Here is an 18028-nt window from a genome sequence, read left to right as displayed (position 1 = left end):
AAGCAAAGGTTCACATAAAACAGTTGGAAAGCTCCACATTTTCTAATGCTGCTTTTTAATGACCTTCATCCTTCCACATTTGCACAAAAGGCAGCTTAAATAAGAGCAACAAGAACAACTCAATGAGCAAAGAATGGCTCAGGCAGCTATTGTTCATGGGTTAAAAATATACATGGAACACTTTTCCACTTATACACGGGACCTGTGATAACTTTAGGAAACACCATGTTATTCAGCTAACCAACATTAACAGTTAGGGAACTGTAGAGGTTGCCTCACATATCCAGTATCACACAGTAAATGAGAAGCATGGATAAGGGCTGGAATCAGTAAACCAAACTCGTAACTGCCCATCCTAAATTCTGCTCCATATTTCCTCTATTAAAATTCAAGTTCTTCCAGACTGCCATGTTCTTCTTTCTTATTTCTGGGCACTCACCAAAGGTAGTTCCACTGGGAGAAAATGAAAAGCAATAAATTATCCCATAATTTCAAAATAGCACAGTTGATTAAACATGTATTTGAACCTTATCTGAAGTTACTGAAAAACTAACCTAGAACTGAAAATTAACCGAACATTTTCATTAAAACAAGAAATTTTCATACATTCCATGGTAGCACATTACCTATGAGAAAATCATTACAAAAGCATCTTGATTGTCTGTACACATTTTCCTCTAAAGGAAAAACATGGCAAAAGTGATCTTGGGAGAAAAAGGTATGGTACAGGCAAACTGAGAAATTAGCATAAATATCTTTGAAATATATATAGCATCCAGCCTGCAGAATACATAGAAGCAAGCGAAAATAATGAAACATGTCAGGATGCCACCACTGCAGGAGATCTGCCTGCATATCAAAAATAGCAAGGCAGTTCCTGCATCAAGGCTAGGAAGACACAGTGTATTGCACTGACAAGGGACAACAGTATTGGCAGAAATGGCATCTCTGTAATACTAGTTAAAACAGGAGTACATCCATGCAACTTCAGTTGACCCATTAAAGTTTTGATTACAATTCCTGTGCATAGTCATACCAAATAAAAATGTACAGAAGGGAATCAATAGTGATCTGGAAAACATCAACAGTCTTGTGAGGAAAAAAAAACCAACTCCATTATCCTAAACAGATGGCAATTTTGAATATATATTGAGAAATGGGAGAAGAGTGCAGTTGTGCACCAGACTTTCATTTTGCAATATACGAACTAAGATTTTGCCTTATTATACCCCATAACTTTCTGAGAAAATCTGTAGCTGTCTTCTCTGTTGAATGAGAATGTTTCTCCAGATCTCTCAAAACTGAGTCCTTAGCCAATACCACTGCAAAATCCCCTAGCATTTCAAGTCTTACTTCCAAAGTCTGCTGTAGCTGGACTTCTTTCCTGAGGGACAAAGGATAAGTGGTGAACAGTAAAACATGAGAATACTGATACAAGCAGGGGATGAAATGCGCAGAGATAATCCCACAGGGTCTCATAAAAACTGAAAAATTACCCACAATCTTTCCATGGATCAAAATAAGACTGTGCATACTCACCTGTGCTCTGGAGCAGTTTATTTATCTCCGAGCTACTAAATTCAATTTGAGTGCTACTATGACCTTCACCTTAACATTTCTGCGAAAATAACTTCCCTTCCCACCCCTCCAAAATAGAGCTGAAGCAGTCTGGCAGTTTATCTGCTAGGCACATGAACATACCTTTGAGAGGAACTAGGGTTAGGTTCCTGTAGAGATATTGAATAATTCTCATATTAATCGATTAATTATCTGGGAACTACATTGCAGCTGCTCCTCAATAATACCAGTACAAATACAAAAAGTGAAAATATAGCAAGTAATTCAACAACATTTTGAGCCAAAATAGTGCCATCTGTTATGAGACGTCTGACAACCTGTTCAATTATTTATTGAACTTTCAGCCCCAGCATAACCCTTTTATTACCGATGTCAGTGAAAGTCTGGGATCAAGCTAAAAATGGATTTTTCAGAGAAAGAAACAAAGGTGAACTCTCAGAGAAGCCCTGGCTATGGATGTGAAAACATCTCTACTCAAAATTACACTGAAGTATGAAAGTGCTGTCCTAGCCATAGCATCATAGAATCACAGAATGGTTTGCAAGGGACTTAAAAGTTCATCTCATTCCAAACCCCCTGCCATGGGCAGGGATGCCTTCCACTAGATCAGGTTGCTCAGAGCCCCATCCAGCCTGGCCTTGAACATTTCCAGGGATGGCGCATCCACAATTAAAGAAGACACATCCATGTGTCTTCTGAAGATGCAAACCAGTCATAAATGATAATTACACTGAAATGAAAATGAATGCACATTTTCCTCTATTTTAAGGTTTCTTAATATTTTATATTATTTTTCACAATTGAGTCTTGCTTCACAGTGACTTTTCCGACTGGATTAAAATGAATATTCTGAAGAGTATTATTTCTGGATGAAGTTCACCTACAGGCAAGATGATTGAAAGATTCTGGAAGTCATTTTAACTAGAAAGACCTTAAAAATAAACATAACTTTCTATAAACTTTGCTGAAACTTTCTCAGTAGTCTCTTTCTTCCTCCATCTATTTATTAAAAATATCAATGTTGTGCTTGAATGATTGAAGTAGATCAGGACAGGTAAATTCCCTGATCCACTTTCTTTTTCAGCTTCATTCACAATACAGGATTGGCTTTTTAAAGCTATTTCTTCCACTTTCTGACGGAGAATGGTGCTGCAGCACAAATAGTTACGCAATAGATAGAGCGTGCAAATATTTGTAGAGATAGTTCTGTGCAATTCTCTCAACCTCAAGGAGCATAAACAGCAATTCTGACAACTGTTCATACACTTGGGATTTACACTTATCATCAGTGTTAATGAAATAGTGTCAGAAGCAAATCCCTAAAAACCAAGACCTGTTAATTGTCCTGATGAAAGACAAAAGGCACCATGCAAGGAAGGGAGTTTCATTTGCCAGTTAATTTCTGCAGGCAATTTTTTCATTTTGTCTTAATGCTTTTTTTTAATTCTTATTTCTACTCTGGATTTGGTCATTCATGGAATGTGCTGTGGGAGTTTTTTCACTGGGCTGTGTTAAAAATGGGCATTCCCTCTATGTTTTTTCCTGTACTCTAAATATTTGAATTATCTAAAAAGGCAAATCCCTCTGAAATGTTTTTGCAATGACTTTATGTGCAAGAGAGTTTACAACATAAATTGCTATATCAGCAATTCAATCACCTGGTTTCATATATGGACACATAAATATGGTATAAAGAACCATTGCAGAAAACCTTCAATAGCTAGATTAATGTACAAATAAAGTAGATGAATCCTAGAATCACAGGAAGCCTTAAGGTGGCAGAGACCTCAGACTTTATGCACAGCTACATGAAAAGCTAGACCAACTTTCTCAGAGCCTCATCCAGTTGAATTTTACCAAACTCCAAGGATAGGGAATCCACAGCTCCCACCACCACCTGTTTCTGGGCTGAACCACTCTTCCAATGAAAACTTCTTTTGCTTATGTCTAATCAGATGTCACAGATAAACTCCACTGTTCATGACATCCTGTCATACAACCTGGCCAGCCAAACAAGATTTACCTGGGCAGCGGGGAGTTTTGTGTGCCACAGCAGTACCACTGATAGGACGACCATTGGGAGTGACACACCAGCAGTATCCAGTGTAACTGTGGCACTGAACCTGTCAGAAACAACAAGAACCACATGCAGCTTGTCAGACATATGCCTGTTATCCCACAGCATTCACGACACATGAGCACAAAAGACTTACCCAGCCAGCTATATTGACAAAACCTAGAACAATAAACTGCAATGGACCCATCTCAGTCCTATATATGATCTTTTAGCATACAGCATATTTCAAGCGAAGCGTGGTAGGTCCTTCAGAATCAAATGGAAAAGAAAACTATTGAAATATGTGGTTGTTTACACCCTGTCTTAGATGAGTGAGGTGCAGGTGTCATAAAAACCTCACAAGGAAGTTCCTTCTGGGACACATAAACTGTTCCAGAAACAAGCAATCCTGAGTTTTTTTCCACATAGAGAACATATTGTTCCACCCACTGAAGGAGCAGGACAGACTGCTTCTGCCAGCATTATTCATATCCCAAGCTGTCAGAAAGGAAGCTCTTGGAATTCCACTCAGAAATCAAATTCATTATATTTTCTAAGGGCCAATATCACTTCCTTCATCATGCTTAAAAAGAGAAAGATTGTCTTCTGCACAACTCCACAACTGAAATGCAGTACAGAGGTGGCAGAAGGTGATCATGACTGGAATATGTACCTCAGGATAAGCTTCTAACTGTGCTCCTTCTGAATTCCATGATCTAAGTAAATTAGTCTCAGACCAAATGCTTGTGAAGAAATTCACCGGAGAATACAGAAGGATTCTGTATGATTCATGCTTTAGCACTTAAGATATGGATTCCAGTCGTAAGATTTCTGGTTCAAATCACAAACAGATCACAAATTCCAAGCATTTTACCATCTGATGAGTATTCAGGGGGCTACAAGAATGACTCAGCTGCCTCATCCTAGAAGAACAGGGAGTGTAATTCACCAACAGGAGTAATGTTTGGCTCCTTTGCTGGCCAACTGTGAAAAAGAGAACAAGGACTCCATACATAACGCAGATTTTCCTTCCATTTTTTCTGATGTGTTGGCACAAATTACATTTAATTTTGAAGTTACATTTCCCTTCATTGCATTTGTCTCTTCTTCACACTTTTCAAACACACGTACTCTGACTTTCCAGTCATGCAAGACACTGAATGAAAAATTTTCAACCTGACTATATGTGCCATCATCATTGCATTCTGGGATAAACACTTGTTGAAATTCTTTGCGAGCTTGTTCTTGGGTGTACTTCCTCTCAGCCACACATCTGGAAACATCTAGAGAAAGGGAAAAGATAAGTCAGTTGGATGATGCTAATCAAAGAAAAGTGATCATCTATATTATAAAAAAGACAGCTCTGAGATTCATGTAAAGAGAATCAGAATTTTAATAAGTGAAAATGTATGATCAACTTGCATTAATTCAGGGAAGAAAACCAACGCAGGACAATAATTTCTGGACAATAATCCATAACTGGGAAATGAAATGGAGAGATGCCTGGAGAAATAACCTTTCTGTTCCAAATGCCACCAAAGAGCAGAAGCCCAAACAGGGCTTTTCCTCTCAATTTAACGCTGCAATAGCTGCCACACTGCACCCCACAATACTCTTTCAGAGCTGGTGGCAGCAACAACTTTTTAGTGCTTCAGGAAAGCCAAAGGAGGCAGCAGGAGCACAGCTGCCTTGTACTTCCTACTTACTGCAGTTAGGCAGCAACTTCAGCTGTGACTACAGATGTCCCACCATGCTGATAAAAAAAAATTAAATATACTGTACAGTGCAGGGACTTATTGGGATTCATATTGTGCTAAAATTTAATATGACAGTTTATGATTTAAGCATGGCACATCAAGTCTCCTCCTTTTTTCTCCACTGTGAGGTTTTTTACACCATCTCCTTTGTTACTTGGCACTGGTCTCCATCCAAGACAAGTTAGCAAACCAGTCAGCTTTAATTCAGTGGAGTTTCTATTGTCTAATAAACTATATTGTCTACTACACATGCTTCATTTCAGCTAGGCAGCCAAGGGCTGAAAAAAGACACATAACATCAGCTGTTTTACCTTTTACACTACAAATTTTAGCATGTTGCTGATGCAGAATCAGAACTTCAGAATCTGCTTGAGCTGAGGAATTTCAGTGAAAATGAGAAAACCACAAAGCTTAAGTTAGTATTAATGACTTCAAGATGTGACTGTAACATCGAAATTAGGATGACTTCAAACATACAAGCAGAGAAATTTGCTGCTTCTGATCTCTGTTTGGTTTAAAGACTGTTTGACAGAAACCGGCTAATCCCATTTTAAGGCTAAAACTGTCCAGTGATTACCTGTGAGACAGGGGTATTGCGGTGATTCAGTAATGCTTGCGCAATTCTGCGAAAGCATGGGGACAGCCTCTCTAGTCCATGCAAGCTGCACATTGAACAGAATCTGAACAGTGATGCAACAGCACTTGGGAGAGTTTTGCATTCCTAGGAGTACACAGGTGAGACATCTAAATTCCCAGTCCCCCAAGTGCCCTCTCTGTGCCAGTATGATCCAGACACACACTCACAGAACCATCCTGGAAACTTGGTGGAATGGCAGAAGTTCCTTTTGACACGGTAAACCCTTCACTTGTCACCTCCACTGAGCTTTGGACAACTCACCTGGCAACAGTAGCATTAACAAATCCCTTCAAGTCCTAGGCAATCTGATGAGGAAGTGTAGGAGTGTACTGAGGACAGAAACTGGTCCTCAGCATCTGCATTCTGAAAACAAAATTGGAACCCCTTAACTCTAATCTTCCTAAGTCCCTCCTGGTCTTGGGTTTGTGTGCACTAGCTCTGGGCGTTATTTTACTCTTCTCACAGGAGCACTATGAGAGTTCATGTTGCTAATATGCCCCAAACACAAATAGTTTCACTTTGAAAAACTATGTTTCAGTCTTAGCATCATTAATTGTATTATGTTTCAGGAGCGATACTCACAGACATGCAATGACACCTGAAAGGGACAGAAAAGTTCAAGCATCCAGAAAGGTGAGAAATAATAAGGAACTGAATTAATTTGTACTATGGCACTTTAATAGTTTGTTTCTCCAAGGGAGAATTTTAGCCAACATACTGTGCAGCTCAGGTAAAATCTGTTAATGTGTGCACTGCCAAAGTTTTTGGGGAAAAAAAAAAAAGAAACATTTTAAGCAAGCTTTGGTGCCGTAAGCATTCTTCTGAGCATGGTTTGGTTATACAGTACTTAATAACATGTGGTTTTAATGTAGCTAGTATTTTAACTGAAAATAAATCACTCCTTTGTTGGACCTTTGTCCTCGTTTTTCTAGAATGACATGTGGTTTAAATGTCTAAAAGGAAAAGTGATATAAATTCCATCACATAAGGTCTCTGGTATAGTACCAGCAGGGTTGTAAATTATCTTCAATAGTTGAATTATCGTGAAAATATGCCAAGAAGAAAGAGAAGTTCTCCAAAACTGTCCACCACTTGTTCCTAAACAGCCTGATGCTCTAAAGGCCTCCTATTCATGGATGATCTAATATGCTTTAAAATCAACAGTCACCAAATTTATTGGAATATAAAATTCACATTTGAAGTCTTATTTTGTATTATATAACCATGGAAACATTTTAAATCTGTTGGGCATTACTGTGCTTCAGTATATGCAAAATAAAACCATGAGGAAGATCTCTTATCAAGTTAAGCTCTGAAACTGTGTATAGTTAAAATATTATTTCCAGTTCTGTTTTTTTTTATTTACCAAGGTATTACTGAAGAATAATTATGACACAGAGATGAGGTCCAAACCTGATAGAAGAAATGCAATCAGGTGATCAAGATAAAAAGAAGACATATAAAAACATTCATACTCAGAATATTAATGGCCATTAAATTATTAATTCAGAGGAGCTAAATTCCTTCCAAATAAAAAAGAACTCAATGAAAAGAAAAGAAATTATAATATTTTCAATAAATTTGTAAGATTATACCATCTGATCATCTGCCTCTGTGCCCTGCCTTCAAAATCTGTTGCATAACTTTCAATAATTTTTCCAAAGAAAAAGAATTGAATATATTTAAGAGCTATACAGTTATGCAAAATAACAGCTGAGAAAGGATGAAAATAATTAATTCCTGACATGACTGGGAGAAAGGCTGAAACATGAGCTCACATCAAAAATACCAGAGGAGAGATAGTTGTAGGGAAACTTTGCAGCTCCTAACATGCATAAATAAGTGATAGGTGACATTCTAATCCATAGGGAAAAAAACCTTCCACATGGCCATTGCTCATGACCATTTGGCAAAGGCAAATCTGGGATTCACTGGACAAAGTCTCCTTTGACTGCACCCAGAAAATTCTTGTCTACAGGCCCCTCTGTGCACCTTGTAGTAGTGTAAGTAATGAAGATGACTCACATGAATCTCAAATTAGTAGGATGAGTCTAGACGTATGTGGTTTGCCAGAATTTTGTTTACATAAATCGATCAATCAATAAATAAATACATCTAAAGGGATACCATTAAAGTCTCTTACACACAGCTTCAGCTTTGCTATTTATCTAGGAGAGGAATCATTCAGATCAGGATGGACCCTTTTGATATGAAGACCGAGAATGAAAGGTGATAGGACTTACCTGGTCCCTTTGTGCTGATTAATCAGCCCACAGCTTTTGAATTGTCAGCACTGTCCCTGACAAAAGCAGGCTAAAGCACTCTTATGATATGAGCAGTGTCCCTCTGGTGACAAACCTTAGAGCAGAGGGGACTCTGAGGCTGCAAGGTTTTGGAAGCATGACAAGCACTGTGTAATGCTGCAAAGCTTTACTTTTTTTTTTTTAAATCTGTTTTTGTTTAAACTTTTGGAACTTTCTAGTGGAAAAATAAGGGGCTTGAAACTGTAATTGGTTTCTTACTAGAATTCCCACTATACTTTATTTCTCTTCCTAACTGAAGTATTAACAAGGAAGCCAGCAGGCTCAAGCTGGAATCTGGTATATGATGTGTTAAAAAGACTTCTAGGTTCTAAGACCCGTTAAAATCTGGCTGAAATGCAGCCTAATTTGCCTATAGTCATACAATGAGAGGAACTAAATTTGCAGATATGCATGTCCAGCTGTAATTTGGAATTATGTCAATGACTAACTCAGTGAGACTTTATCCTCTCAACTCCAGGTAAATGGGCTTTTACATCCCACAACCTTGTGGGGAATTGGAAAAAAAAATCTCCTGAAATTGACCATGAAGAGGCATGAGTTTACCTTAAATCAGCTCACTGGGACTCTGTTAGCTGGATTGGTACAAGGCTTATTGCATTTTAGCACAGTATGTTGGCCAATGAGTTGGTTGTACCTCTGTGACTCAGCACCAGGACTGTAAAAGCAACCAGAGGATTAATAAGACAAACACATCTTGGGGCATAAAGCTGAATACAAAAATAGGTGTATGGGAGTGGACAGAAATACACAGAACTGAAGAGAGTACAGAGTTGTAGCTGTTTGGGCAGGTTTTCTTTCTGAATTCCCCTGGTGACAATTCTGGCTCCCAGGGGAGAACAGTAACCAGAAAGCACAAGCAAAATGTAAAATCAGCTTAATTCTGATCTAAGTTACTATGTGCAATAGAAAATCTTCACCTAAGAAGTGAAGTGGTGCCACTACATTGCTGCAGGATCTTCCTGAGATAGCACTGAAGTCAACAGGAAATTCTGGAAATGGAGTTAACCTCACAAACAGCACCAGCCTGACTGGGAACTAATCTCATTTTATGCTTTATTTCCAACAGTACAACTCCGAAAACACTGAGCTTCAGGAAAAAAACACATGCACCAACTTCAAGTCTGCTGGCTAATCCTTGAATAATATATCAAACAGAGAGAAGTTTGTTACTGCAAAGTAGAAGCTTATCATTATAACAATGACACAAACTCATCAAGGGTGTAAACACCATCTCTAAGGTGACATTCAGTACAATTGATTTACAGGAATTTTGGGGCTCTACAGGGAGTTGTAACCCAGATTCTCTCATGGAAAGTAAACAGCTTGCAAAAGTATAGATAAATCTCTTGCAGAGGTTTCGCTTTAGTTCATCTGGTATTTCTCAGTTTGCTACTTGTCTCAGTAAGAATAAAAATACCTTTCTCAGTCTCAATACATGGAGCAAACTTTGCTTGCTACCCAAGAGATTACTGTGTTTGACACAATTTTGTTACATATTTATGCTAAAAGTACACTTCATCCTTTACTTAGTTATTTTATTATATATGGAATATTCTGTTGAACATATTAGTAACATTTACTACTTTGTAAAAACTATATATAAAGTGTTTAACTTAATCATTTGAAGAAGTTTCCTTGAGAGCTTCCCACAGATAGTCAGCTGTTTTTACACTAAAGAGAAAGCTTTTCTAGAGTCACACAGATGTGAACAAGCAGACCTAGTATAGACACACATAATACAAAGACCTTTCACTGCTTCCCTTTGCAGCTTGATTTTGCCAGAATACCTGTATGCACTTGTCCTTAAACTTAGAAACATGCAGTGCAACAAGCTGTTTAAAGTTAACTATTTACTTGAGCACTTTACTGAATTTTCCTAGCAACAAACCATAATTTGTTTCTGCTTCTGTGCTTCTTTCCCACTGCTATACCCTTTTGGTAAGTGGTAGTGATATGATAAAAGTCAAATGGTCTTAATTTGTAGTTAATTTAACACAAAAATTTTGTTCAGAGCACAAGACACCACTTGGTTTATATGGAATGAACCACTCATGAAAATTTCCCATTATATTTGACCTAGGTCAATGTATATTCCAAAGGACTGATCATGTCTAACAGCAAAGCAGATAAAAAGCTGTAGCCTCTAGTGATAGGAAACACGTAGCAAGCTATACATGCTGAAAGTATCAGTTTTAAAGATGCAGAGATGTTAGCCTCTTGGGTTGGAAAGGATGTCGGCACAGACATTTAGCCTGACAGAGCCATAAAATAATGACTTGCTGCTTCGTGACAAGAGCTGGCCAACTCTTTCACTATTTATTTTTATAGCTGCTTTCTGGATTCAAACAAAACAGCAGAGCGATCTTAGCCTGAACTCTCCTCTATTGGCATCTAACAGACAGAGCCAGGCAGTGTGGGGTTTCTTGGTTGTTTTCTTTTTGCTTTTTCTTTTTCTTTTTTCCCCCCCACATTTTGCAACCACACAGCAATTTAGATATCTAAGCTCTAAGATAAAATAAGGAATGCTGTGCTGGATTCCCTCTTGGCACACTATTTCAGTTTGCTAAGTCACATTTGGAGAGATACAGTCTGATTAGGACTGAATCAAATACTTCAAGAAAAACTAAAGCAACAGCTTTCTGATTTCTTAGATGCCAAAGGCTACACTAGTTTTCTGAGCAGAGCAGAGATTTGATAGTTTGGAGAAGTCTAGTTTACTAATTCTGAAATTCTGAGAAGGTCTGCAACTGTTTGTGGTTCCTAGTCTTCAGTGCAGTATTATTGTTTCAGCATTCTCTACTTCCCTTCTTTTAGGATGTTCATTTTTATATGAGGTCTGAAACTTAAACTGAAAATACATGAGCAGAAATGAAAACTCCACAAAAAAGACCCCAAAAAGATTAATTTCAAATCAAATTGCTGTAGTGCATATTTGATTTTATGAAGACCCATTTTTTGTACATGAGAATGCTTTTAAATGCCTTATTTCTGTGCAGTCTGGCTTCAGCAAATTCTCCTTGGAGAAATACTATCAATAAAAATTTATAATTTTAAAAAGAGACCAATTCCATCTACAGAAAACTGTGGATACTATTCCAGTGTTACTTGTCCTGTGTTCTAAGTACCACTAGATACATTTAAAAGAGCAAAGGATATTCCACAAAAAAAGTATTCCAAACGTACTTAAACTTTATTCATTGCCATTAAATACTTACTAGAAAGTATAATCAGAAGCCAACTCCACGTGATTTCAGAGACAACACAAATTGTAACTTCTCTACGCAGATACCTTTTTCACCAAGATGTTGAATGTTTTGTTTTTCAACACTTCCACTACAGTGTCCTGATGTGTAACGTCTTGAAACATAATATAAATGAACACTCAAAACTCAAATGAGGTTGGGGCTGACAAGTGTTTGTATCAGGACTGCCAGCATCACAGTCTGGAAACTTGCAGTCATCCTACAGATTAAACACAGTGTCTACAGTGAGAAAATATGTCTGAAAAAGGAGGAGACAGCTTCTAGCTAAAAGTATTTTAAGAGACAAAAATCTGCCCTATAATCAATTTTCCCCTGTAAGGTTTATTTTCAAAAATTCCAAAGCTAGTACCACTTCTCAATATATTATTTTTTTAAATATATTTTTCAATATAATGAAAAAACCTGTATCACTCTTTTTTTTTTTTTCATAAAAGATGAGAAGAAAAAAGAAAAGGGAGAGGAGAAAAGGTAGAGATGAGGACATGTGAAAACTGTCCTGTTTTCAATGTACAGACTGTGCAAGGTCTCACTCTGTTCGGGTTTATTGTTAAGACTGACACCTCGGTCCAGTCCCACTTTCACTCATTTCAGTTAGAAAAAGAACCATACCTACTCACTACTTTATTCTCTCTCCAAATGAAACACCTTGGGAGCATGTTCCACCTCCCAAACACATCCCACAGGGCTGCCTTCCAGGCAGCAGGTGCACTGGCCAAGGCAAGGTCCCTGCCCACACTCGGAGCTAAGGGACGTGCTCAGGCACCGCAAGCACACGTCAAGCTCACACCCGCCTGGCTCACAGGCAAACCTGGGCTGGATGGCAGCCTCCATGGGAATTCTGGAAAAGGTGTGCACTCAGAAACCACATCCAGCATTTACAAACCAGTTCTGTAGCTAGCGGGTAACTGTAATGTTTCTCCAAATTACGCTTGGATTCATTAATTATGGGACCAAGATTAACTTGTGGTCTCAAAACAACTACTGCCCAGCAATGCCTTCATTCTATTCACAAAGGGAAAATTCTATTGGCATGTTTATTCAAAGGCAGAAATTTCAGTTTATCTAAGAATGCTTTTAATCCATTCATTAACACATTGTGCTAATGGTTTAAATGAGTGAAACTTTTCTCTATTTCTGAAAGCCTTAATTTAAAGAAACAAATGCTGAGCATTTTTTTCTTTGAGGAAAGCAAATAGTAAAATACCTATTTTATGAGAAATTTCACTCCTATTTTGATGTGCTTTGATTCTTTATGTGGCTTGTGAGAATGAAGATATTACCTTTTGTCATATCTATGATAGCTCATAAAAGAACAGCATTTTTAAACAGTGAGGCTCTTTAAGATACCATAAATGAATTAAGCTAAACATGATCTACCTAGGGTTTCCAATGGAGAAAGGGGATCTACATAGCCACAGAATAAAAATTACTCTGTTCTGTGTGATGGCTCCCCTTGGTGTACTCACAAAGCAGTAAGTCACTGCCGGGGCCAGCTCGGCAAATACTGAATACATACTCAGTGTTAGCCAGATTAAATTCCAAACCCCTCAGAAATTAAATATCACTGTGTAAAGCTCTAACATTGCCATTTTCAGTAAAGACCACTTAGAGATTTGTGAAAATCCAGTTTAGCAGTTTCTTGTAAACCCAGGTTGCTGTTACATGATGATAGTGAAGTAAGGAAATGTGATGCAAGCTGGCAGTGGAGATTTTATAGTGACTGACTCCAGCCATTAGAGAAGTCTTACTTTAGTGAAGTACTGGTAGAGAAACCACAAAATCCAAGTACCTCAGCTGGGATATTTTAAGAATTCTGTGTTAGGGCAGAGGTATGCTGGCAAGACGGTACATATGAATTTGTTTTTTCATTGATCACAATGATCACATTGATCACAAACACCAAATATTACTACTGAGCCTCTTGTTTGATACATTCAGAATATTAGTCTCCAGGTCCCCAATTATCGGCGAGGTACATTCACTAAAAAACAAACTGAGGAATGAAATGAACATTCTTAACACTATTTAAGAAATAAGAAGAGAAATAGAAGAAAGAAAGAAAGAAAGAAAAAAGCTGAACAGCCTTAAACCTGTAAAAGAAGGCACCTCTGTGCATGCTGCCTGCTGGGAACAGTCCATCTTTTCCCTGAGCTACATAGATACAGTCCTCAGGAAAGCACAGCTGGCCAGTGCCCAAAGTGCAACAGGGAGCACTTCCCTGCATGGTTCTCATACTGCCTCCTTGCATTGCTTAATTAATTTGTGCAGACATAACGTCTGTGTTTTCTGAGCAGTTTAAAAGCAATTATATTGCTTTTCCACTTCTTGTACGTTTTGTTCCTTTGGCTATGCTGGGCCAAATTTACTGTGAAGCACTTGTGGGCGCATGTGGCTGATCCCCATCACAGGTGATATTTTAACAGTCCTCCTAACACAAGTAGTATTTCTCAGCTGTCAACACACATTTATTTATTAGATCCGTAATGTGGTTGCACAGTAAATGTCTGTGTCAAGCAAGTGGCATATCTCCAGAATTTCAGAGTTAAGATTCTGTTTGTAAAAGTATCAAAAAATGTGGATGCTCATCTACAGTGTACACAGATTATATGAGACCTTAGAATCTCCAAAGATAGGCTGGAAAATTTACAATATTTTAACTTGTTACAGCATTTCCAAGCTTAGTAATGGATTCCAGCAATGGCTGGAAGTGGACTTAAAATAAAAAAAGTTACAAAATTAATGTCTTCAGGAAAAAAAAAAGCGATTAGAACAGTCTGTTTTGATGGTGATTTTGTTACAGGTGGGTTCATTCATTTTCAGGTCTGTTTAAACTGTTTTGTTCTCTGCTGCTGTCATCAGGAACTAGAAGTACAAGGGAAAAAGTTGTTTAAATGCTGCCATTTTACTGTGATCTTTTAAGCTTCAGGATCTAAAAATGGTTTCCTTTGCAATGCTAAAGAATTGCCTGGGCTGAGCACTCTTGCTGTGAATGGAACTTGAATTAGAAAGGAAAGCAAGCACACACAGAGCAAACTATCCCTTTGTAATTTTAGTATTTAAGTGTTCAAAACCAAATAGATGAGAAAAATGTTGAGAACAGGTGAGAAAGAGAAAAAAGAGTCAATCTAAATTTGGCTTTCTCAAGAAAAAAGAAATCACAGTTCTGAATATACAAACAAGAAATGATGGACTCAAAATTATTCCAAAAGGCTGTCAACATAAATTGTCAAGGTCTTTAGATTTCTACTGATAGACTGAACCAAACAAAGAGCTAGTCACCATTAAATTAATTAAAATAGTACCTGGAAATATTTAGTTTTCAGAGAAGATTTTTGTGAGGTGAATAAGGATTTTTTTCAGAAGACAGGAGGAGACAGACTTAAGATAGCCTTTTTTGATCAATGGTGGATGATCATCACAGCACGGATTTAAAGTTGTGAAGTTTATACCAGGAACCATCTCTTTTCTCCCTTCAGAACATCCGCATGAAAATGTTTCTTTCTTTCTTTCCCTTTTACCTGCAAGCTCAAACCTTGTTTCAAAACCAGTGCTTTAATGGGGCGTTAGGGTGGGTGTCTGTTTTTTCAGGGGGTACAGACAAACACTTCCAATAGGATCTGTTTTCATTCCTACATGGAATGAAAGTAAATTCTGAAACCTTGAAAGTTGTTCTCTAATTAAACCATCACTTTTTGGTTAGCCCTAGTAAAACAACCCTCCGCTTTTTGATCAAGCATCACCTGCAACAACAAATTTAACCACTCAAAAGCAACTGGCTCAAAAGGTCTTAATCAGAGGACTTCCTTAGCTTTTTCAGAATGTTTGATATAAATTAGCCCTAGCAATGGTAAAACTGAAACTGCAGCTAAACCAAGGAATTGTCTTTTTCTTCTTTAAAACTTGCTTGAAATATTTCTGATGATCGCAGCCATAAGTAGGAATAAAGACATTGGTCACTTCAAAATTTAAGACTGCTTTACTGAATAAGAAATACTATGAAAATGTAAAATTACAAGAGCACTGGTCTCTTGCTGATATTGACCAAGTAAATTATTAGCAAATATCCGCCTATTACCAATCAAAGGAAAAAAACATTTGATTGATGAGAACGTGATGTGCACCTGCTATCAGCAAGACTTAAGGTGCCTAAGGTGTCTAATTCCATTTCTGCAATTGCACTGACACTTTATCCATTAATAAGTACACAGCAAATGAGCACTTCTCCAAATTGCAGCTGTTGACTGAAGAAAAATTTGACAGCATCAATGAGGAAACCTTCAGTAGACCAATTCTCATTTTAATGAAGAAAATTTCTTGCAGATGACCTTTTCAATATGGTATAAAAAACAATAAAGAAAAACACTCAAAACTAATTTCCATAAAGCTCTAATGTATAAAATGAACAAATACCAAGTGCACAATAATTGTCTCTGTCGTTCATGAGTGTAACAAAAGCTTTGGCTCACATAGCTTCATTATGTTATCCTTGTTCACCATAGTAAATAGCTCCATCATGTAATACAATGGTTTACTATGAAAGGGGTGAAGAATGAGGATACTGTTTCATCCAGGCAGAAGATGAGACAGAATGTCTCTTTGAAGCAGTCTTGATGCTTCAGAGGTTTGCAGGAGCTAATGGAGAGAGATGATGTGGAAAATTGCCTCCTAGAGGTTGAATTGGTGTGGTCCCTGGGGTTTTCTTTCCCCCAGCCCCTGCCTCCACTCCCTGCCACTCTCTTTAGGACAGAGAGAAAGGGAAAGTAAATCTTTATGACCACTGCTATTCTTACATTTTTGAGAGATCACTGTGTTGGGAATCACCCTACACTTCAGTAAGGAACTGCACTGTCTAGTACCACGCTAGTCTGAAAGTTAAAAGATTTAACTGCAGCTATTTTGTAGGGTTGCATGTCACCCAATTTCTCTAAACAGAGATCAGAAGTAAAAGAGTGGGTGATATAGGTGGGAATGGCCTGTGAGGGCTCTATGCATTGCAAAGCTTTTTTTGTTTTTCACTTTTTTACACTCAACCCACCCTACCACTACCACCACCCCTGCCACACTACGTGATTGCAGTTAGGAAATACAAGACTTAATTTCACTGTCTCAAACTCAAAATACCAAATTGTAGTAGACAAGAAGCCTTGCAAGATAAAAATCATAAGAGTTTCTCTGAAATTGCCAGTGATATGGTCCTTCAGAACAAGAACCTAGCCATGCAATTTCCTTAATAGTGACTTACTATAAAATAAGTGGGTGTGGGAGTCATACTTTTGATGAAGGCTCAAGATTAATTTATCTTTAGATAGCATATTGTTATAGAAGTAACAGGATTGATTTCAACCCACTTGCTTTTAGAAAACTCTTCAAGTTCAGCACTCCTGGTTTTCCATTCACAGACATTTCAAACACTATTTTAGCGTCTATTATTTTTCATTATAGTCAAGGGAAACTTTTATTTTCTCACCTTTGCAATTGCCTCGGTAGGCTATTTCCAGCTGAGGGTCTTTGCATTTTGCTCGTTGAAATTCACACCGGGACAGAAAAGTTCTTCCATCAGATGCACAGAGTGATTTCTGGGGGGATCCTGCACAGTCCAGGCTGCATTCTCTGTCTTTGTCTTGGTCCACTCTCAAAAACTAGAAAAAAGATATTAATGCTGTAGGAATGGTATTCCCATGTGAAAACTGCACTGTGGTCCCCTTCCCCAGCAAACACATACAAATATTACCCAAAACTGAAAAGAAAGTTCTGCCTTTTTAGTCTATTCAAATCCTAGTCAATTCTTTATATCTGGGATTTTTCTGCTGCTGCTGGGAAATGGCAGTAACTGTAACATCTCCGTAATGTACATGAAATCAGTATCACAATTTGGAAGTCTCTGAACTGCTTTCAACCATTATGAATCTCAAGACAACAACTTGGAGTTTTTGAAGCGAAAATGGTGATGGCAGAAACATTCTTCACAAAAAAAGTGAGACAGCAATGGATGTTTGTCTATTTTATTACATATGTACTAATTATTCCACAATGACAAGCTGAAAAGTCTATTCTAAGATCCAAGTAGGATTTTTTACATAAATATTCTCATTGTGGATTTCAGTGTGCCTCTTTTCTAGTTTTGACACAAAGCCACACTGAACCCAACATAACTGTTCATCTCTCCACTGCCAAGACTGCAAGGCTCATGAGTTTGGCATCATCCTTGGCACGGTGAAAAGAAGGACCTTCTTACCCTGAAACACGCTGCCAAGAAAACCTAATTGGATCTGATGCTGCTACATGCCAGCTAAAAACAAAGACAAATGAAAAGATATTACATTATCTTCTGGGCTCTTGAAAAGCTGAGACTCGGAGTAGGTGAACTCAGTAAGTGCTCAGATGAATTTCTCTATCCTTCTGCTTCTGAACAA

At 37.8% G+C, this 18028-nt stretch overlaps 1 protein-coding gene across 3 annotated transcripts in view; it reads right to left on the bottom strand.

The window, feature by feature from the left end:
* The window catches only part of SMOC2 (SPARC related modular calcium binding 2), a 140796-nt gene that overhangs the window by 78174 nt on the left and 44594 nt on the right, over positions 1–18028 (bottom strand). For all 3 annotated transcript variants that reach the window (XM_039569489.1, XM_039569490.1, XM_039569491.1), the window contains exons 2-4: positions 17083–17254; positions 4811–4917; positions 3602–3701 (exon numbers count right to left, since the gene is read on the bottom strand). In XM_039569489.1, the coding sequence (XP_039425423.1) occupies positions 3602–3701; positions 4811–4917; positions 17083–17254 (379 nt within the window). The remainder of the gene's footprint in view (positions 1–3601; positions 3702–4810; positions 4918–17082; positions 17255–18028) is intronic.

This window comes from Corvus cornix, chromosome 3 (assembly GCF_000738735.6).
Source record: "Corvus cornix cornix isolate S_Up_H32 chromosome 3, ASM73873v5, whole genome shotgun sequence".
Taxonomy (NCBI): domain Eukaryota; kingdom Metazoa; phylum Chordata; class Aves; order Passeriformes; family Corvidae; genus Corvus; species Corvus cornix.
This window is presented reverse-complemented; position numbering and strand designations above follow the sequence as displayed.